This window comes from Saccharomyces paradoxus, chromosome VIII (assembly GCF_002079055.1).
Source record: "Saccharomyces paradoxus chromosome VIII, complete sequence".
NCBI lineage: Eukaryota > Fungi > Ascomycota > Saccharomycetes > Saccharomycetales > Saccharomycetaceae > Saccharomyces > Saccharomyces paradoxus.
In genome coordinates, this window is record NC_047494.1 from 104,315 (window position 1) to 124,786 (window position 20,472).

Below are 20,472 nucleotides of genomic sequence, written 5' to 3' on the forward strand. Positions count from 1 at the left end.
TTCGCCTCCTCCACTAATTTTTAACTTTATTTATTTTCAATATTCTTTTTTACCACCAAAACATACTATTTGACGTTTATTTACCATTAAGATTATTGTTGGAATTCCACTGTTGACAAACGCTATGTAATTGGGTATACAGATTATAGTAGAAGTTTTTTCACGACGACCGTGTGAATCTAGTAACAGAAATACTGGTTAATAGCCGATGGTTAACTCCTATTCCGATACATTGCTATCTAAGCTACAAAACAATAAGCTGTGTATAGAGATTTACATTAAATAATAATTCACCGCCCTAGAGGCGGGAAAGAGGTAGTTTTGTATGGATTATTTGACCAGCTCATTTCATTGAAGTGGAGACATTGAAAACCTATAGCGCAATGCACCATTGGCCATGGGCGGCAAAACTGTGAAAGGCGCATGTCGTGATGACAACAACACAAAAATTCCAGAACAGAGAAAGTCCCAGAGCTTTATAGAGAATTTTGCAGTAAGCGTGAAGAAGATGAGGCTATTAACTATTGCTTGAAAAGCACATCGAACCGATCAAATAGTGAAAGAAAGCTCCGGTGAATGAGAATATGGATAACACCTTGGCAAAGGTTTTGCGGTCAGTTTTCGTGAAGCTAAATGTTGATGAAAGAGAACTATCCTCAAGGGAACCAGAGAAAAGAACAAATCATCGAGTGAAGTGGGCGGCTCCTTAGACCCAAATCAACCATAAATTACAGCAAGTAACAACCAAAAAGAGGATCGCACCCAGCATAAAATGAATTCACAGAAACGAACCATTTTTAAGCTTGAAGGAAAAAAAGTTCTCATAGTGTACAAGAAAAACCAACTATCATGACTACTGACGTTTACATATAGTCAAAGAAAGAGAACTACTAACTGAAAAAAACCATCTCCCAAAAAATTGTCGGCGTTTAGCTTGGAACTTGGAACAGTTAATAAGTATAATGCAGGCTATTAATGGAGATTTTGAACGCATGGAATGCCCTTCGAAGGGTGGGAAATGAGCTTGTTAAATGGGCTCTTTGAAGGTCCAAAATTTGTTACCCTTCTCGAAGTCGTCAATTCGAACGAAGAACAGCTTTTTTTAGAATTCTTATCATTTTTTTTTCATCCACTTTCCAATACGGACAGAAAGCGAAAAAGACGATGATTAACGATTAATAAACAGTGATTAATCATCCGACAAACAGAGAAAGGCAAGAGTAAAAACTGGGGAAGTAAGAAATTTATTATCATGCCTATCTTATCACTATCTTCAACACGGAACAGCGTGCTAACAAAGATATATGACTACCTCAAAGCAGTAGTGCAACAAGTGATTGTGCCTAATGTAAAAGACGACAAATCTTCCAAGAGTACTCCTTTCGAAGCTTTAGAACCTGCGAAACAAAGCCATCCGCAGAAAGACTGCTGTGCTACCAAAAAAGACGATCTGACTGATGTGAGCGAATTATTTCCCAGACAGAACAACAAACAGTTGAGTCTGACGTCAAAATCTTCAGTTGTGCCCTGCGCTTTAAATTTGGATAACCTGGAAACACCTTTCTCAATTGAAATTGACAAGAATGGCACAGTAAGTACACATTTGAACTTGGGCGAAACGATTTCGCGGGATCCCAGTAGCGGCGAGCCAGCAAAGCTACAGAACGACTTGCTAAGTTCCCCCTTACTTGACGAATCCTATATCAATAATGACCAGTACAAAGCCCTTTTCCCCTCGAATTTCCTTCCTATTACGCCTATAAGTAGCGTAATAACTCCCGCATCGAAGAAAAGTATTGATGAATCCCCCTTATCTGATCACGTTCAAGGAACTGCCGATGAATCGTCCGAAACTTTACCATACATATGTCACTATTGCGATGCCAGGTTCCGCATCAGAGGTTACTTAACACGACACATCAAAAAGCATGCGAAAAGGAAGGCCTATCACTGTCCGTTTTTCGATAATAGTATTTCACAAGAGCTGCGATGCCATACTTCTGGCGGGTTCAGCAGAAGAGATACGTACAAAACGCATTTGAAATCTAGACATTTCACTTACCCAGAAGGTATTAAGCCTCAGGACCGTAATAAATCATCTGGGGTGTGCACACAATGTGGGGAATACTTTAGTACTAGTGAGAGCTGGGTGGAAAATCACATTGAGGCTGGGAGTTGCAAAGGGCTACCAGAAGGCTATTCAGAGGGAATACGAGAAAAGAAGAAGACTTCTAAAATGAAAATGATAAAGACTTCGGACGGTCAGACAAGATTCATCTCGTCAGACGAAAGTGTTCTCGAACCGAGAGCGACTCTAAATAACATTTGCATGGAAGCGGCAGTAATACAGTCCAAAGAACGTCACAATGACAAGATCCTGCCGACGAAAACTGATAAAAATGAAACTGGAATCGGCACCCAGTGGTTTGAACAAAAACAAATCTTAAAATCCACACAGACTACTCAATTAAGAGGACCTACAAACATCCAAAAATCCAAGGAGCGGCCAATTATATCTCCCCCAAATCTGTCACCCCAGAATGCATCTTCTCTACCTCAGGAATATCAATCATCAAGATACGTATTACATATGGATTCCCCAGCATTATCCTCGGCCTCATCAGCATTATCCCCACTTTCAGGCGATCCGATCACAACTACAGAAACGAATAAATCATATCCGCTGGATTCAGAGCAATCATTGTTGGAGCCAGACAAGACCGAGGAAGACTTAATTAATCAGCCAAAGGAAAGCAATATGATTTCCATTAATGAGATGTTACAGAAGCAAATGGACTTTGAGCTTCTGGGTGAGAATCACTTGAAGGAGACTCAAGACTATTTGGCTCTTTACAAAAAAGCTAACGGGATAGAATTTTAAGGTTTATTTTATTTTTTATTTTTTATTTTTATGGTGGTTTCAGGTTTTTTTACGTAATATTATTATTATATTATTTTTGTAGCAAATAGCAAATATATTATTTTCTAGTGGTGCTTTATGAAACAAGGGAGGAAATGTGATGAACGAAGATATTAAGACAATACGATCCGCTTATCATTTGGATTATCGTGAGAGCGAGTAGTGACGAATCCCCTATACATTCGTTCCAGTGGATTTTTTTTAAATAAGCTTCCGCAGTAACGCCAAAAATTCCTTCTCTCAGTCTCTTGATAGCAATACACGACTGGTTCGAGGCGCTAATAGCTTCTTTCACCAAGCTAAGTTCCACCTTGACAATCTAAAATTGTCAAACGATTTACAGGTTTGCAAAAAGACTGCCTTACCCAGTCAGCTGCATGCTATATATATGTTTTCACTTCCAATGCAGTAAGCGTGTTGCATAAATAAACCTTATGTTTGATGTTGTTTTAGAAATGTAATCTATATATAATTTCGTAGTATAAATATTTATAAATAAAGAAGTGAAACCATACCCACTCATAAATAATGCGGAATGGCTGTCCAAGTTTGAAAATGACTACTCGATGTCGCACGATGTCACATCAAACGTACTGGCAAATAAAATAAATCATTGGAGGTGAATGAGGATTGGGAATGAGGCCCATGTGAATGTAAAACCCCTCTTTTTTTGTGTTACAAACCTTAGACCTTTTGTTCTGGATTTCTCTTTTCCCAAATGATCTTGGCTGGACCAGTTGGAAGAGTAACCATGGATGTAAAGTCAGGAGGTGGGACACTCTTACCCTCTGGGTAATGCCATTTCAATGTTCTGATAAAGATGGACATTAGAACACCTAATTGGCAGTAAGCAAAGTGTTCACCAATACATCTGTGTCTACCACCACCGAAAGGTAAGTATGGAGAGCTGACACCTTTAGAAATGGCACCGAAACCGTAATCGACTTCTTCACCGACAGAATAAGAAGAGGCAGAATCGTTGTTCCAACGATGAATGTTGAATTGGTGAGCATGAGGGAAATATTCGTCTCTTAAATGAGTGTAACCTGGAGAAACCAAAACATGATAACCTGCTGGGATGACATAAGAAGTGTTTGGAACGTGCATATCCTTCATGACTTTACGGAACAAAGAGTGCAATGGGTGGTGCATTCTTAGAGTTTCCTTAATAGTTTGGTTCAATAATGGCATTTCTTCTAATAAATCGTAAGTCAATTCCTTCTTACCACCGTCCAAAACACGCATTTGCTCTTCGTACAATTCTTGTTGAACATCTGGTCTTTCAGCCAAGTGCAATAAAATCCAAGCAGAAGTGGCAGCAGAAGTATGTTGACCACCCATTAAGACACCAATTAACAAGTTAGCAATTTCTTGATCCGTCATCTTGACACCATCCTTGTAGGTAGAGTTCTTCATCAAAGAATCAATCAAATCTCTGTCTTGAATATCGTTGTTCTTTCTTCTTTCCTTAATTAAAGACATGTAAGTACCGGAGATAGCCTTTTGAGCGTGATCTCTCTTTCTGTAGTGTTCTAATGGCAAGTTAGGAAAGACGAAATTGATTGGGGTGAAACCTTTATCCAAATCACTGTACAAGTAAGCAAAATCAGTATCCAACTTCTGTCTCATTTCCTTACCCAATAACGATCTTGAAGCGGTGAAAATGGTCATTTCAGGTTGAGTAACCATGACGTCAATAGTACCCGTAGATCTTTCATTCAAACGGAAGTTCTTCGAGTCCCTGAAGTACTTGTACACTTCTTCAGCAATCAATGGGACGTAGCTCTTGAAGGCTTCTTTAGTTAGAGCACCCTTAACAAATTTCTTTTGCTCCATCAATCTAGAATTTGGACAATCGTAGATAACACCTTTACCGAAAACTGGGGTGGTCAAATGAGCGTAAGCAGCTTCTGCCGAGACATCTGCCAACTTAGCATTGAAGACAAATTCGTGACCCTTTGGTCCTAAATACACCGTCATGACTCTTCCTAATAAAACGAATGAGAAAATATCACCGTATTTCTTTTGACATTCTTCGAAGAATTCGTATGGCTTCATACCGTATACAACAGCACTACCTACCCATGGAATCCAGTAGAACACTAAAGGTGGACGGTCTTTTCTCAAAGAATATAGTAATTGCCATACAATATTGTAAATGAAAGGAGTTATTATGATCAAAGAAATTCTTTGGGCCAATGGTAAAGCCAAGAAATGACTTAAACCAATGTTTACGTATTCCAATGCCTCACCAACGATTGACTTGGTAGCTGACATCTTTTTATTATTCCTTTGTTCTGTTTCTGTTCAAGCCTGCAATTGTGAAGGAAAAAAAAAATTTCTTGGAACCTATTAATAAATATAATGAAAAATTATTACTTCCTATCGAAAATACACACGCTGAACGTTACTGCTTATCAGTCCTTTTATAAATAATTTACCACTAACGAAAAGGGAAAAAGAAATAGGAAAAAAAAAAGATACTCAGAAGGAGAATTAAGAGGGAATAAGAAAACTAAGGGAAAATACGCTATCTTATATAATGAATACACATGGAGGGCAATTTTTAGAGGCTTTTCGAATACATGCAAGTACGTAAACGTCGTTAACTCGTGGAGATGCACAATAGGATATGTTCATACCAAGAAAAAAAAATTCAGACATAAAATCGATGTCTCCTGCAAGATACCTACCACACTCATTGTGTTCTGCAAGAGACTATTGTCATCTGAAAAGCGATTATCTCGAAATGTTAGTTTCTTTTCGTTTCGTTTAGAACCAACGCTTCGTTTGTCTCGTTTTTCGTGGATTATCGGCCTTTAAGATTGTCCAACCAGGCAAATCTTGCACGCACATTGTTTGCGGCCTGCTCGTTTAGCAACAACTTCGTGTAACAGTACTATATCGTACGGCTTAGTCGGGAATAAAGAACTCGCCTCGTTTTCGTACAGGAGCACTCTGCCGGAAATTTCGTATTTTGCTGTGCCTCCGGTAATTCCCGGGCGCGGCACAAAACAAGCGCCCATTGTTGCAATTGTTCGTCTGTACGGGACAGCCGGCGATCATAACATCGCACGGTGCACACCAATTGCCGTTTTCGGAGATCTCCCTGAGTAAGCAATCGTTTACGACAGTAATACCTTTACAATTATCGGTTGGAACAATAACAAGAACAATTGCTTCTCTGCCTAATGGTGAGTTAATCTGGCAAAGTAATGTAGTGTACAGGCGCAAGTATCGCAAAAAGCGAGAGGGAACAAAGAAAGAGAAGAAGTAGAGGGAAGGTTGTATTGTCTCTCTCCCTTTTTTCATTTTTTCTTTCTTTTTTCTTTTCGTACGATGCATGTATATGTATTTTAAAAGTAAAATATATTATTAAATAGGGGAGTGAGAGTTGTGTGGTTTAGTAGAGTAGTTCAAATCAAATGGGCACAGCGGGAAAAAAATTTCTTTCTTTCTTTCTTCAAATCTTGCCCGCATCGAACCTTCTGGATGCTTCCTTCCAGTTAACCACGTTCCAAATGGCTTTGAAGTAGTCGGCTTTCTTGTTCTGGTACTGCAAATAGTAGGCGTGTTCCCAGGCGTCGATAGCAACTAGAGGAATTAGAGGGCCGGTGACAGTGTCCTGGTTGTAGGTTTGAACAACATCCAACTTGCCTCCATTAGAGAGGTTCTTGACAATGAAGGCCCATCCGGAACCCTGTACGCCTGCAAGTTTTGTGTTAGTCAACTTAATCAATTCATCCAAACTGCCAAACTGCTCGTCAATTGCCTTAGCCAAAGCTCCGGTAGGTGGTTCACCACCGCCCTGTGACTCTGGAGCCAGGTTTTCCCAAAATAGACAATGGTTTGTGAAACCACCGCCATGGAACTTGATGTTTTGCTGGATAGCAATCATTTTCCTTGCGTTTGCAGGGGTTGGCTCCTTGGCCAGAAGATCCGAGAGCTCTTGAAATTGGTCAACAGCAGTGTTGAATCCGTTCACGTAAGTTTGATGATGCTTGGTGTAATGCAATTCGTTGATTTGACCGGAAATATAAGGTTCTAGTGCACCAAAGTCCCATTTCAAGTCAGGCAAGGTGACTTTGGTTCTCCTTGCTGTGGTGGAGAGCAATGACAAACCTCCCTTCTTGGTTAAATTGGCAGCTGCTGTCTTAGCGAACATCCTGGTATCTTTTTAGGAGCTATAGTTATCGATTGGGCTTTTGTTACTTCAGGAAAAAAAACAAACGATGTACTGGCTTATATATTTCAAGGATGCGACAGTCTTATATACATGCTATAGTTTCTCCATCAGGGGTTGTTTACCACGGTCGCGGAAATTTTTCGGCACATCCCTACTTTTTTTTGCGAAGGTAATGTTCGGCCTGTGTTATTGGTCCAGGTTTAAGGTCGCGCCAACAAAGCTAATAGGAATTAGTAATCAACTCAACCTCAAGTGTAGCACTACACGTGCAAACAGTGGTATGCTGAGGGCAAATAGTATAGATGCCAAGGGGAGAGAGAGAGAGAGAGAGAGAGAGAGAAAGAAATATGGATTTAGGTATTCGTTAAATATATACACATTAAAAATGGCCTCAGAAGAATTAAATATATAAATAAATAAGCTCTTATATGTACAGATTTGTGCATGTACTTTTTTTGACCTTATTATTCCTTGGCTTGGTTAAGGGAGTATGGTAGCATCAAAATATAACTTTGGATCCAGACTTGAGATTTCCGCAGAGGTTGCTTCGCCATCAAGGAGAATTTCGGCCATTAATTTTCCTGTTGCCGGTGCATTGTTAATACCCCAGCAAGAGTGTCCACTTGCGATATAAAGATCTTTGACATTTGTCTCACCAATCAAAGGACCTGAACTTGTAGGAACGTTTAACACTGGTAAAAAGCAGGCTTGTTTCCGCAAAAGATGGCCCTTTGATAGAGTTGGCGATAATTTGGATACGTAATGGTACAATTCATCACACTTCTCTGAAACCACCTCCACATCGTCCGAACTTTCAGGTATATTGACCAAAGTGTCGCCTTCGCCGCACACATAAACTTCATCTTTTCTTGCATACATTTCAGGGGAGAAAAATTCACGGTCATTGACTTTTAGTTCAGCAAGAATAGCATATGGTGAAACTGTCTTTTCGCTAGGCTTGATGGTAACAGAGTGAGCTCTTAATCCAGAGATTGGACAATCTTTTAGAATTTTGGAAGTCCAAGGCCCCATACTCAAAACAATCTGCTGGATGTCATTGATCTCAATAGGCTTTGCGTTCTCATCATTGAAGATTGTGCCCAGCTTGATATCTGAATTTTCTGCATGACCTCTGCTATTTCTGCGATTCTTGACGACAGATGGAAGATATTTAAGGGAATGAACACAATCCATCTCGTCACACTTTACCCCAACTACCTTCCCCAATAGCAGATCGACGGCCCCCGTTTCCATTGCCTTCGATAAGATGAAATGGGTGAATTTATAGGGATGAAGCTGTGCTGTGGTATCAGTGCCACCTAGTGATGACCAATCATTAACCAATTCTCTCCTTATCCAATTCAAGTCAGTCGGCAAAGGATTATGAATATTGGTCTCTCTAAGTTGCTCTGCAGGGCTTACAGAATCGAGATCAGATGCGCTATTTGTGTGGCTCCTCATGCGCTCATTTGTTAGAGAATGTAAGCTGGGTACCGAGCTAGAAACATGAACTTCGGATCCTTCTTCTTCGTTACTGGCCGTGTCGTTCTTTAAAGAAGAGCCCGAAGAGCTCAAAGACGAATTGGAATCCCCAATGTTAAACTTACTGGATACGTAACCCGGTCTCTTCTTTGGGGGCGGGACATTCAGATTATATGCCTTTTTGCTCAGTTTCTCGTAGTTTTCAATGACTTCCTCGCGGACGTCAGCTTCTAAGGATACGGTCGTTAATCTTCTGTAATCCCAGTTGTTCTCTCCGTCATATTGATCACTCAATTCCTGATGTAGCTGGAAACTTAAAGGTACAATCTGGTGAGGGAAGGCCCAAGATGCAAGTAAGCCACCTGCTTTACCAGAAGCCCCTCCAGCAATACGCCTTGATTCGATGATGGTAATATGGTGGGTCGAAGGGCTGAAACTTGGATGCTGGGTCAAATAGTACGCGGTACAGCAACCAATGATACCGCCACCTACAATGACAATATGTTTTTTCCCTTCACTGTTCTTTGAAGGGTACGTTTGAAACGGTGGGTGCATAAAATCTTCACCCATTTATGAATTCTACTCCTTTGCTGCTTCGCTAAAATGTTATTGATACTTAAACGGTGTATTAGGGAGCACGAAAGTCTCTTGCTGAGTGATTCGCACTGTTAGATAGAATTATTGGTTGGCTGTTTTTTTTTTTTTAAGTCTTGATTTAACAATAGAAAAAAAAAGATCAAAAAACTTGTCTTAGTACGTACGCCAGGTTATGAATATAGTGTCGCTTCTATGTCGTGCTTTTTTCATTCATACGCAACTTCATGCACATAGGGGATAGACGCATAAAAGCAGTAAGGCTATATGTATTGATAAATTGGCTTTCACAATTCCTGCTAAGGGGACTCGGACGGAACCGGGCTCATATTATACGTTCAATCAATATTTTTTCACGGAAAAATGGAGACCGCTCCGGAAGACGTTTTTGCAGCCGTACACCTACATCTTTACATTTTGCTGTGGCTCCTGCAATATTTTTTTTCACCTTATGAGTCCTGGGTCTCTTTGAGAAAAAAAGCCGATAGTAGCATTCCAGGCGGAGTCCTGAGGTGGAAATCAAGGCCATGGAGAGAAGGTTCGCTCCAAGCCAATGTGAGTGATTGGCTCAGCTCTCCCATCACGAGGGAACTGTCTGAGACAAGGCCTTTCCAGCGGAGCTCCGCCTACGCTCTCGCTACAGAGATTTGCCCGAAGGAAGGTTTCCTGAAATTCTTTTCACTAGGGAAAGTGCTCGCTCATGTAAAACATACTGCTGTAGTTTGGAGGTGAAATTGAAGATATATTAGATTCGTACAATTTCTTAGCTAGTCTCAACGTGTTAAAACAAAAGCATAACCAAAGAAAAAAATGGCTAAGTTCTTGAAAGCTGGTAAAGTTGGTACGTATCATTTTCAGTTTCTGGACGTCAACGAATAAACCGTGCAACTGTGGTATTAGAAATCCAAGTTATTAGCAGTTGATTTTGTCCAATTTAAGTTTGAATTCGAGTATTGTATCTTCATATGAGGGTGGGAAAGAGAGAGTATGGAGAGATTAGATATTGTAGTGAAAGCATTTAGATTTGAGAGATGGCTTATTGATAAAATGATTGGATGAAAGATGGATGATTTAGGAGTGATATTAACGAGGGATCCATATTCACTAAGCTTAGACGAGGCAGCCGAAGGATTATCAAAAAGTTGCAATTTAAAAGGAGAAAAAGCACAAGTAGCTAGCAATAAATGGTAAAGGTTCCCGCGGTATCTTCGCCAAGGCCATAGGCAGATACTTGCAACTATCGAGAACTTTCATTTACTGCTGCCCTCGCTGTGGTCTGTGGGAAGGCATGAGGTTATAATATTTTTTTCTCCCCCTAGTATCGAAGAGCATAAAGAGAATTCACTAAATACATGAAGGGTTCACCATTACTAACTATTTATTTTCTTTCCCTTTTTAACTCAGCTGTCGTTGTCCGTGGTCGTTACGCCGGTAAGAAGGTTGTTATCGTTAAACCACATGATGAAGGTTCCAAGTCTCATCCATTTGGTCACGCTTTGGTTGCCGGTATTGAAAGATACCCATTAAAGGTCACCAAGAAGCACGGTGCCAAGAAGGTTGCTAAGAGAACCAAGATCAAGCCTTTCATCAAGGTCGTCAACTACAACCATTTATTGCCAACCAGATACACTTTAGATGTCGAAGCTTTCAAATCCGTTGTTTCTACTGAAACTTTCGAACAACCTTCCCAACGTGAAGAAGCTAAGAAGGTCGTCAAGAAGGCTTTCGAAGAAAGACACCAAGCTGGTAAGAACCAATGGTTCTTCTCTAAGTTGAGATTTTAAGAGAATTGCATTATGGTCAACCAAAAATTAAAAATTATTAGTAATATCAACATATGTATATTTAATGTATGTAAACAATGATTAAATATTAATAAAATATATCTACATATAAGTATACGCAAATGGGTTTTTCTTCAAAAATTGTTTGTTGGTATTTTTAGAGACAACGAAAGGCAACGCGATAAAAGGGAAGGATAGTAAGTAATGAAAGAATTAAACTAAGAGACTTTTAGCGCGCTTAACAGAAGAGACTAAGCAAGACAATATTTTAAACAGCAATGATTATAAGGCGTTTATTTTCAATGTCAAATTGCTCATTCTTCTTGAAGAAACCTCAATTTGATGTAAAAAGAATAATAGAGATGATACCCCAGTATGAAAAATCTATCCAGAATAGAGAGCTGATAAAAGCTGATAGTATCATACGAAGCTTAAAATTGCTGAGTGAACAGTATCAAAATATAAAAGAGATTGATAAAGCTATTGCGGATATTCAGATACAGAGGAAATCAATCGAAGCTCGAATTAAGAAAGATAGAACAGAGATTGCCGAATACTCGGCTGCCTTGAAGGCCCTCAAAGAACAATATCAAGATCAAGATAGCAAATTATTGGAGTTGAAAAATAAAATCTCAGAGACTTGTAAATCACTTCCAAATATCTTGGATCCTACGGTCCCGTTAGGAGCCCCACAGATTGAACAATGGATAAACCCTTTAGAAGCATATAAAACTTCAGAGGCTCAGGCGCATGTTGGTATCATGCTTAAAAAGAATATGCTAGACCTACAGACTGCCTCGAACATTGCAGGAATGTCATGGTACTATCTATTGAATGACGGAGCACGTCTCGAACAAGCTTTGGTAGCATATGCGTTGAAAAAGGCAAACGAAAATGGTTTTGCAAGCTGCACACCACCAAGCATTACGAAAAAGGAGTTAATAGATGCATGTGGGTTCAACCCAAGAGATATGAATAACGAAAGGCAAATTTACACTCTTCAAGACACCAACTTAGGATTGGTTGCTACCGCAGAGATATCCATGGCAGGTCTAGGCGCAAACAAGGTCCTGGATTTAAACTCGGCAGAATGTTCTAAGAAGCTCGTTGGAGTTAGTAGATGTTACAGAGCTGAGGCGGGAGCCAGGGGAAGGGATACGAAAGGTCTATACCGTGTTCATGAGTTTACGAAAGTTGAATTATTTTGCTGGAGCAAGCCAGAAATCAGTGCAAAAATCCTTGAGGAGATAAAGCAATTCCAAATTTCTGTGGTCAAGGAATTAGGACTACCGGCAAAAGTACTAAACATGCCTTCAAACGATCTCGGTAATCCAGCCTTCAAGAAATACGACATTGAAGCTTGGATGCCAGGAAGGGGAAATTTTGGTGAGATAAGTAGTGCCTCCAATTGTACTGATTTCCAAAGTAGAAGATTAAATACAAAGTACAAGGACGATAGCACAGGAAAGCTGAAATATGTGCATACGCTAAATGGTACAGCAATGGCCATCCCAAGAATGATGGTAGCACTTGTAGAAAATTTCTATGACCCTAGCACCGGTAAGATATCTGTTCCTGAATGTTTGAGGGAGTTTATGAATGGCCAACGATACATTTAATAAGTAAGAAATAAACCTTGTAAATATGTAATCTTATAATAGCAGTAGCATTGTGTTAGGCGAAATGTTCAACTTAGCCTACCGAAGTATGTTCTGTATGAATGAAATTACACGATAATTTTTTATTCAATGCATTTTTTCTTGGGAGTAAAAAGAACTTGATTTGAAATAGTTGTCTACAGAGAATAATGTTTTATCGTAACTACATATCGCCTGTTTAAGTATATTCCTTTGAATTTCCATAAAACTTGTCAGTTCTATTTTTCCGTGTGGCGAGATAAAGATCATAAAAATACAAAACTGTTTTAGCATTTCCTGCAAATAATATCTCGAACTGATAGCGAAAAGGTCAAAGAATAATCCGGTAAATTATGTTGTTGTTAGCATTGAGTGATGCACACATTCCTGATAGAGCGACTGTATGTTTTTTTTTCTCCCTCTCTACTTAATTGTAGTGAATTCTATAAATGACCATTGCGCCTACTCTCTTTAACATTAATACTAACAAATTGAAAAATGAGTTCAATTGCATGTAGGATTTACCTCTAAAATTCAAAAAATTACTAAGCGTTCCTGACAAAATATCTCAGGTGGCTTTATTAGGTAATAGTACAAAGTCTTATGACTTTTTGAAGTTTGTCAACCAGATATCCAATAATGTAACAATCGTAAGAGGAGAGTTTGATAATGGGCACTTGCCAAGTACAAAGAAGGATAGAGCGTCGGATAGCATTAGACCAATGGAAGAAATTCCCATGAATAGTATAATAAGGCAAGGTGCTTTGAAAATTGGTTGTTGTAGCGGTTATACTGTAGTGCCCAAAAATGACCCCTTATCCTTATTAGCATTAGCACGCCAGTTGGATGTAGACATTTTATTATGGGGTGGTACTCATAACGTTGAAGCTTATACCTTGGAGGGGAAGTTTTTCGTTAATCCAGGCAGCTGTACGGGAGCTTTTAATACGGATTGGCCAATTGTCTTTGATGTTGAAGATAGCGATGAAGCTGTGACAGCAGAGGTGGAAAAACCCACTAAGGAGAATGAGCCGGAGGATGATGGTGCCAAGAGTGGATCAACAGAAAAAGAACAACCTGGTTCTGACATGGCTAAAAAGGGTACAGCTGAAGAGCGCGATAGTGAGAGTGACGTAAAGCCAGAAAACCAGTTTAAAGAAGACGAGGTTAATATATCAGATTTGGACGTAAATGGATCTAATTCACCAAGTTTTTGTCTCTTAGATATTCAAGGCAATATCTGTACGTTATACATCTATCTGTACGTCGACGGAGAAGTAAAAGTCGATAAAGTGGTTTATGAGAAAGAGTAGGGTAGCATTGCTATTTATGTGTTCCTGTGATCTCTCGATATTACGCGGATTCGTGAATTTTTTTCTTTACAGACAAGATAGATGAACATGATCAAGAGTATCCTATCCATCGGATATTACGCATAGTAAAAAGAGCGTCTGCATTCATAGTTTCCTTACTATTTATGCTCACACAATTCTACAGAGTTAGCACTGCAACACTTAGAGCCATGCTCAAAAAGAGCTACCAAAGCTTACGAAGAAGTCTGGATGAAAATATACTGTGTCCTATATAGATTGGTTTAATTATACAATGATATCATTTACGCCTTGTTTAATGATGTCCTCTAGCAGATCGCTTTCTAGATCGTCTTCTAGTTTTTCCTCATTTTCCTTCAAACGGCGATGGGTGAAATTACTTATCTGTAACTCGTCTAATTTTAAAACTTTTTTCATAGCGTATGCATCTTCACCATCCTGATAGTAGCTTTTCTCAATACTCAACACTTCGAAGGCCAATGTATCCCTATACAAATGCAAAGCCGCTCTATTAGATTGTCTCACATGCAAAGAAACATATTCCGCTTGATGCACTTCTCTCAATGCAAATAGAGCTTGTCTCATTAAGTTTTCAGCAATTCCCATCCTTCTATAGGTTCTCATGACACTTAAAGAAGTAATATGACCATTTGGTGGCTCGTTTTGTTGGTCCGGGTCGTCATTCATCTTCACGAGAACGTATCCTACTAATTTTTCGCCCGGAGCCAAGTATGTTGGATCCAACTTGATTGTTCTGCCATCGCTGGTCCCATCCAAGGTCAATTCCAATTTATCACTATCATCCTGATCATTAGTATCTTCACAGTCCAGAGTAGTAGTAGTAGCAACAAACGAAGCCTCTGGCCACGAGAGAATATGATACATATAATATTTCATCATATAATTTTCGGGCAGGTTATGAAGGTTGGCATTTTGCATACATATGATGTCATTGATTGTCGCTCTGCGAATGTTGATTGGCATGATTGAAGAAGTTTTATATGAGGCTTGGTTCGTATGTATTCAGGTTTCCTTCTCCATTGACAGCTACTTGTTGCTGACCAAAAAGGTTTAGAACTTTTCAAACAGTGGTTTTTTTCTGTTCAAAAAAAAAACTAATTGGCGCGAAAAAGTGAGGATTGAGCCCAGATATATAGTAAATACAAATTAGGACTGGTAGTAATACTGCTAAAGTGCTTTGAAAGTAGATATTTTCCCTGGGAGTCTCATGAAAACATAGACTATGTATGTCTTAGATATTCTATCACCCGACGGAAAGCACTGTATAGTATATTCGTTACCATAGCGTTTTCTTAATAAATTCAGAATCATGACACACAACATCTACACATTTAATATTTGATTATAGAATATATGCAAGTCTTTCTTGATTTATTTCCGGTTATGTTTACCTTCTTTACTTTACTGCTTCAGTCTGCTTCCATGTAGTTAGTACTTTTGCACGGAAGCTGCTTAATTAGGAATATATTGGGAAATAGCCGCCGACAAAAAGAAGAATTATTAAAATGTTCAAACAGACCATTGGCACGATAAGAAGACAGAAAACAGGCTAAAGCTAAGCTGAAAATAATTATGGCACCCAGGAAACGCTTTAGGCCACTTGAATTAGGGTCACCGACACACTCTAAAAGAAAAGTTCAAAAACCTCTTCAGGAGAAAACGCCAAACCTGCGGGTTTCTCCACTTCCTTCTAAGATTGGAAAAGATATTAAAAATAAGGAGATCAGAAAAACGAAAAACATAGAATCAGAGAATATATTTAATTCCAAACACGTTGATTTGAGATTAGAGAGCCAGCATCCAGGCTTAAACTTTGTAAGTGACGCTCAAAAGCGTTCAAAGATTTCAGATGTTCGATATTTAAAAAATAAATCGAGCCATACATTGAAGAACGAAAGACAGGCAATAGAGCCCCCCTCATTTGATAATTCATTGAGTTTTGAGGATATCGAGCAACCTCCGAAATCTACTTCGACACCGGTTCTTTCGCAGTCCTCCCAAATAAACGTAGAAAGAGAACCACCCATGTTTCCAGTTCCTTACTATATTGCCCCTTCCCCCATGTATAACTTTACCCCGTATCAAAATTTTACCGGGAACCCAATATTTCTCACACCAAGTTATAATCCAAATTTAAACTATGCCGTTCCCATTCAACGGCCAGAATTGCTTTATCCGAATGTTAACGTATATGATTCGCCATTATTTAAGAAAGCAAGATTGCCCCACCAGACGAAAAGTTTAGACAAAGAACAAAATTACCAATATCTTCCAATATATCCGGTCTCGATTTCCAATAACGGGGATTTTGTTGGTCAAGAGACACCGAGGATAGCACCGAAGCCAAGCAAAAAGAGACTTTCAAATACATTGGATGTTGATTGTTCTGGTTATGAGTCTAGTGGACAAAATGCCACTTATAATAATAGTAAGTCTTCTCTTGACTAAAATTAGATTATTCTTCTTCTGTAAAATGTTAGTCTACTTCATAAAAAACTCATCGATACTGATTGGGAAATTTCGCACACTGTTTTCTTTTCAAAAAGAAAAAAAATAATGACGACAACTGCAGGACTCGAACCTGCGCGGGCAAAGCCCAAAAGATTTCTAATCTTTCGCCTTAACCACTCGGCCAAGTTGCCTCGTATTACATAATATTCTAGTGTTATGTATCACACTCATACTAGGGTGTCTAGAAAATCCTAATATACGGTATTAGAGAAGGAACTTGTTGTCAAGACTGATTATTGTTGTAATAAGGATCAACTATCATCTATTAACTAGTGTTCATATTAGTATATTCTGAATACCTAATATTATAGCCTATAGCAACGATGGAACTCCAATGATTATCCCATAATTCAGTTAATTCTCAACAAGAGCTTTCTCCTTCAGTTTTGTGCTTTGTCACTAATTGAGCATCTTGAATTAAGCTGAGTAGGTAGCCCTTTTATCGCAGTGAAAGTGATGTGCAATTCATTAAATTAGGTATTTTTACTTCTTTTCTATATGTATGCGACGAAGTATTACTAAACATAAAATATATATATTCAACGACGATTTATCTATTATGTATGGTTACAAAAAATCAACACTACCTTCAACAGGAAGTTATAAACTAAATTGAGAATTAGTGAATTCTTATCTCAAAAGTTTCCCTTGATAATCAATAATTAGTATTAATAAAGAGTGGGTGTTGTCTCCTTGTACTATATAAGAGAGGTAAATAAAACGCACGCTCGATAGGTTCATCTTAAAAGTGGCCAATAATAATAGGTCAGGTAATTACAATATGTTTAATCTGACGATTCATATTACTCATATATATAACTACCAGATCAATGTTCAGTTAGTAGTTCTTGAATTCTGAGAACTGGGTGAATAATTAGATAATTGTTGGGATTCCATTGTTACTAAAGGCTATAATATTAGGTATATAGAATATACTAGAAGTTCTCCTCGAGGATATAGGAATTCACAAAAGGGAATCGATAATTCTACATAATAATAATATTATTTCTTCTTTCGTTTTGTATGTTGTCATTCATTATCCTATTACATTATCAATCCTTGCATTTCAGCTTCCATTAGATTGAATGACTGTTTCTCAATCTTTATGCCATCCTCTTACACCGCATATTATAATATAATACTAAATAGATGATATTAGAATTTCATTCCAACAAATTTGACTGTGGTACTGTCTGAATTGCTCGTATAATATTTCATATTCTACAATTAGGTACAATCATACGTGAACGTGTTGGAATAAGAATCAACTATCATCTATCGACTGGTATTCATATTACTAGCATATTATCATATATGGTGATAGAAGACGACATAAATGATGGGAACAGTCCTCAAATATAATGGAAGCTGAAATGCAAAGATTAATAATGTAATAGGATATGAACTGCAGAATATAAAACGAAAGAAGAAATAAGAATATTATTGTGTAAAACTATTGATTCCCTTTTCTGGATTCCTATATTCTGGAGGGAACTTTTAGTATATCCTGTATACATAATATTATAGCCTTTATGAACAATGGAATCCCAACAATTATCTCAATATTCACTAACTTCTCAGAACGTATACGAGGTGTACATTAGTATACAATGTAAACTTCAGGCTGTTACTATGGCAACTCAAGCTAACAAATAATAACCACCCGTTCCAACAGTTTCAGTTAAACGTTTATGATGATGATGTACCTAAGAGTGATGACATATTCCATCGTTAGAATGAACCCCAACAAGAAGTTCCGGTCCTATAGTGTAGTGGTTATCACTTTCGGTTTTGATCCGGACAACCCCGGTTCGAATCCGGGTAGGACCTTTTTTGCCAAAAACACAGGGACTTGTGTCACAAATTCCGTGCGTAATGGCGGCTTCTTTTCCATAAAGTTTTATTTTTATGGCATATTTAGCACCTAAAACATATTTAACATAATGAAATATTCAAATCAATAAAAGCAGAAGTACAAAAAATTCCTTCAAAAAAGATGCCGAATTCTCATGGTAATGTATTGAATAACATCTCTTTGAATAGCAAGCAAAATCTGAGATCAATATCTAAAACATGCCCAAAAGATAAAGATGGGAGGCAAAAAAACTTTAAAATGATGTCAACCCAAGCACTAGAACGCACGCAAGGAACTGTCTATAAGGTTGAGGATGTGAAATTAAAGGGTTTTGAAGTCGAAGATAAAAATAACTCCAAAAAATTTGATTACAAAATTGCAACCCTGGAAAAGAAAGAGCAAGAACAAGTACCTGAAAAAACTGTTGCAAAGGAAAGCGTACAAAAAAAAATCACGAAAACTTCAAAGACGAGTAGTCTATTTGTAGGAAACCTGAAATCTACCGTTACTGAAGAAATGCTAAAGAAAACATTCAGAAGGTACCAATCTTTTGAATCTGCCAAAATATGCCGTGATTTTCTTACCAAGAAATCATTGGGTTATGGCTATTTAAACTTCAAAAATAAAACCGAAGCAGAAGCTGCAAGGAAAGGATTTAATTATACAGTTTTATTTGGTCAGGAAGTTAAAATAATGCCATCTATGAAAAATACATTATTTAGGAAAAACATCGGAACAAATGTTTTTTTCTCTAACTTGCCACTGGAAAATCCCCAACTGACCACAAGATCATTTTATCTAATAATGATCGAGTACGGAAATGTACTCTCGTGCCTTTTGGAAAGAAGAAAAAACATTGGATTTGTTTATTTCGATAACGATACTTCTGCTAGAAATGTAATCAAAAAATATAATAACCAAGAGTTCTTTGGAAATAAAATTATATGTGGATTACATTTTGATAAAGAAGTAAGGAATAGACCAGAATTTACCAAAAGAAAAAGAATGATTGGCTCCGACATTGTTATCGAAGACGAACTATTGGCTGGCAGCAACTTACCAGATAATACTCGCTCAAAGACAGTCTTAGTCAAAAATTTACCCTCCGACACAACACAAGAAGAGGTACTAGATTTCTTCAGCACTATTGGCCCCGTTAAGTCTGTATTCATCTCTGAAAAGCAAGTGAACACGCCGCATAAAGCTTTTGTCACATATAAAAATGAAGAAGAATCTAAGAAGGCACAGAAATGTCTGAATAAAACAGCCTTCAAAGGCCACACCATTTGGGTTGGTCCTGCTAAAGATAAGCCTGTCCATAATAAAATTGGAACTAACAGGAAAATAAAGATTTATCTAAGAAACTTAAGCTTCAACTGTAATAAGGAGTTTATTTCCCAGCTATGTCTACAAAAAAGAATAAAATTTAATGAAATTAAGATCACAAACTATAATTCATTAAATTGGACATTTTCTGGATATGTTGAGTGTTTTTCCCGCGGTGACGCTGAGAGATTATTTAATATTTTGGATAGGAGATTAATTGGGAGTAGCTTGGTTGAGGCATCATGGACAAAAAATAATGATAATATGCTAAGTGAGATAGACTATGACGATGATAATAACAATGATAATTGTAGTAATTTAATTAACATTAGTTCCATGATGCGTTTTCACACACAAGGGTTACCAGCTTATCAGAAGGGCTTAACGTCACAGTTTCAACAGGTAGTTTCCCCATTCTCGTCATATTCAAACTCCTGCACGAACATAAACTCTCTCGTAGCAACACCGATGAAACCTCATCCAGCATTTAATTTAATCACAAATAATGTTAAAGAAAAAATACATCCACCTAAGAGAACTAAACAAGAGAACGCGGAAATACTGGAGTCCTTAAAGAAAATCATAAACAGAAATTTACAACATATAAATATTTCTGGTTTAAATAAAGGAGAGAATATACGCAGCATTTCCGAGTTTATTTTTGACGTATTTTGGGAGCATGACTCTGAAAGGCTATCGCACTTTTTATTAATCACAAATACTTCACCAGAATCACAAAAAATTCTACAAAAACAAATCATCAGGGCTGCCGAAAGCCTTGGATTTCCAGTTTGAACCCCTTTTAAAAAAGAGAAAGAAAAGTTT

At 38.0% G+C, this 20,472-nt stretch overlaps 10 protein-coding genes and 2 non-coding genes across 12 annotated transcripts; 7 read left to right on the forward strand and 5 right to left on the reverse strand.

Annotated features, from left to right (window-relative positions):
• Positions 1-1,252: 1,252 nt before the first annotated feature.
• Positions 1,253-2,881, forward strand: STP2 (Stp2p; the record flags this gene model as incomplete). Its single annotated transcript, XM_033910785.1, has 1 exon — positions 1,253-2,881. The coding sequence occupies one exon, from the start codon at positions 1,253-1,255 to the stop codon at positions 2,879-2,881; it is 1,629 nt and encodes a 542-aa protein (XP_033766676.1).
• Positions 2,882-3,604: 723 nt separating this feature from the next.
• ERG11 (sterol 14-demethylase) lies at positions 3,605-5,197 on the reverse strand (the record flags this gene model as incomplete). Its single annotated transcript, XM_033910786.1, has 1 exon — positions 3,605-5,197. The coding sequence occupies one exon, from the start codon at positions 5,195-5,197 to the stop codon at positions 3,605-3,607; it is 1,593 nt and encodes a 530-aa protein (XP_033766677.1).
• A 1,186-nt stretch (positions 5,198-6,383) lies between these two features.
• Positions 6,384-7,085, reverse strand: SOD2 (superoxide dismutase SOD2; the record flags this gene model as incomplete). Its single annotated transcript, XM_033910787.1, has 1 exon — positions 6,384-7,085. One exon carries the CDS (start codon positions 7,083-7,085, stop codon positions 6,384-6,386), a length of 702 nt encoding a protein of 233 aa, XP_033766678.1.
• A 501-nt stretch (positions 7,086-7,586) lies between these two features.
• TDA3 (Tda3p) lies at positions 7,587-9,158 on the reverse strand (the record flags this gene model as incomplete). The annotated part of the gene is made up of 1 exon (XM_033910788.1): positions 7,587-9,158. The coding sequence occupies one exon, from the start codon at positions 9,156-9,158 to the stop codon at positions 7,587-7,589; it is 1,572 nt and encodes a 523-aa protein (XP_033766679.1).
• Positions 9,159-9,992: 834 nt separating this feature from the next.
• Positions 9,993-10,966, forward strand: RPL27A (60S ribosomal protein eL27; the record flags this gene model as incomplete). Its single annotated transcript, XM_033910789.1, has 2 exons — positions 9,993-10,023; positions 10,587-10,966. 2 exons carry the CDS (start codon positions 9,993-9,995, stop codon positions 10,964-10,966), a joined length of 411 nt encoding a protein of 136 aa, XP_033766680.1.
• A 278-nt stretch (positions 10,967-11,244) lies between these two features.
• On the forward strand, positions 11,245-12,585 carry DIA4 (putative serine--tRNA ligase DIA4; the record flags this gene model as incomplete). Its single annotated transcript, XM_033910790.1, has 1 exon — positions 11,245-12,585. One exon carries the CDS (start codon positions 11,245-11,247, stop codon positions 12,583-12,585), a length of 1,341 nt encoding a protein of 446 aa, XP_033766681.1.
• Positions 12,586-12,956: 371 nt separating this feature from the next.
• Positions 12,957-13,916, forward strand: VPS29 (retromer subunit VPS29; the record flags this gene model as incomplete). The annotated part of the gene is made up of 2 exons (XM_033910791.1): positions 12,957-13,004; positions 13,122-13,916. 2 exons carry the CDS (start codon positions 12,957-12,959, stop codon positions 13,914-13,916), a joined length of 843 nt encoding a protein of 280 aa, XP_033766682.1.
• Positions 13,917-14,201: 285 nt separating this feature from the next.
• On the reverse strand, positions 14,202-14,918 carry ARD1 (peptide alpha-N-acetyltransferase complex A subunit ARD1; the record flags this gene model as incomplete). The annotated part of the gene is made up of 1 exon (XM_033910792.1): positions 14,202-14,918. One exon carries the CDS (start codon positions 14,916-14,918, stop codon positions 14,202-14,204), a length of 717 nt encoding a protein of 238 aa, XP_033766683.1.
• A 609-nt stretch (positions 14,919-15,527) lies between these two features.
• SPO13 (Spo13p) lies at positions 15,528-16,403 on the forward strand (the record flags this gene model as incomplete). The annotated part of the gene is made up of 1 exon (XM_033910793.1): positions 15,528-16,403. The coding sequence occupies one exon, from the start codon at positions 15,528-15,530 to the stop codon at positions 16,401-16,403; it is 876 nt and encodes a 291-aa protein (XP_033766684.1).
• Positions 16,404-16,515: 112 nt separating this feature from the next.
• Positions 16,516-16,597, reverse strand: SPAR_Htrna4S. Its single transcript has one exon. It is a non-coding gene; the product is annotated as a tRNA-Ser (tRNA).
• Positions 16,598-18,224: 1,627 nt separating this feature from the next.
• On the forward strand, positions 18,225-18,296 carry SPAR_Htrna5Q. The gene has a single exon. It is a non-coding gene; the product is annotated as a tRNA-Gln (tRNA).
• Positions 18,297-18,462: 166 nt separating this feature from the next.
• On the forward strand, positions 18,463-20,442 carry MIP6 (Mip6p; the record flags this gene model as incomplete). Its single annotated transcript, XM_033910794.1, has 1 exon — positions 18,463-20,442. The coding sequence occupies one exon, from the start codon at positions 18,463-18,465 to the stop codon at positions 20,440-20,442; it is 1,980 nt and encodes a 659-aa protein (XP_033766685.1).
• Positions 20,443-20,472: the final 30 nt, after the last annotated feature.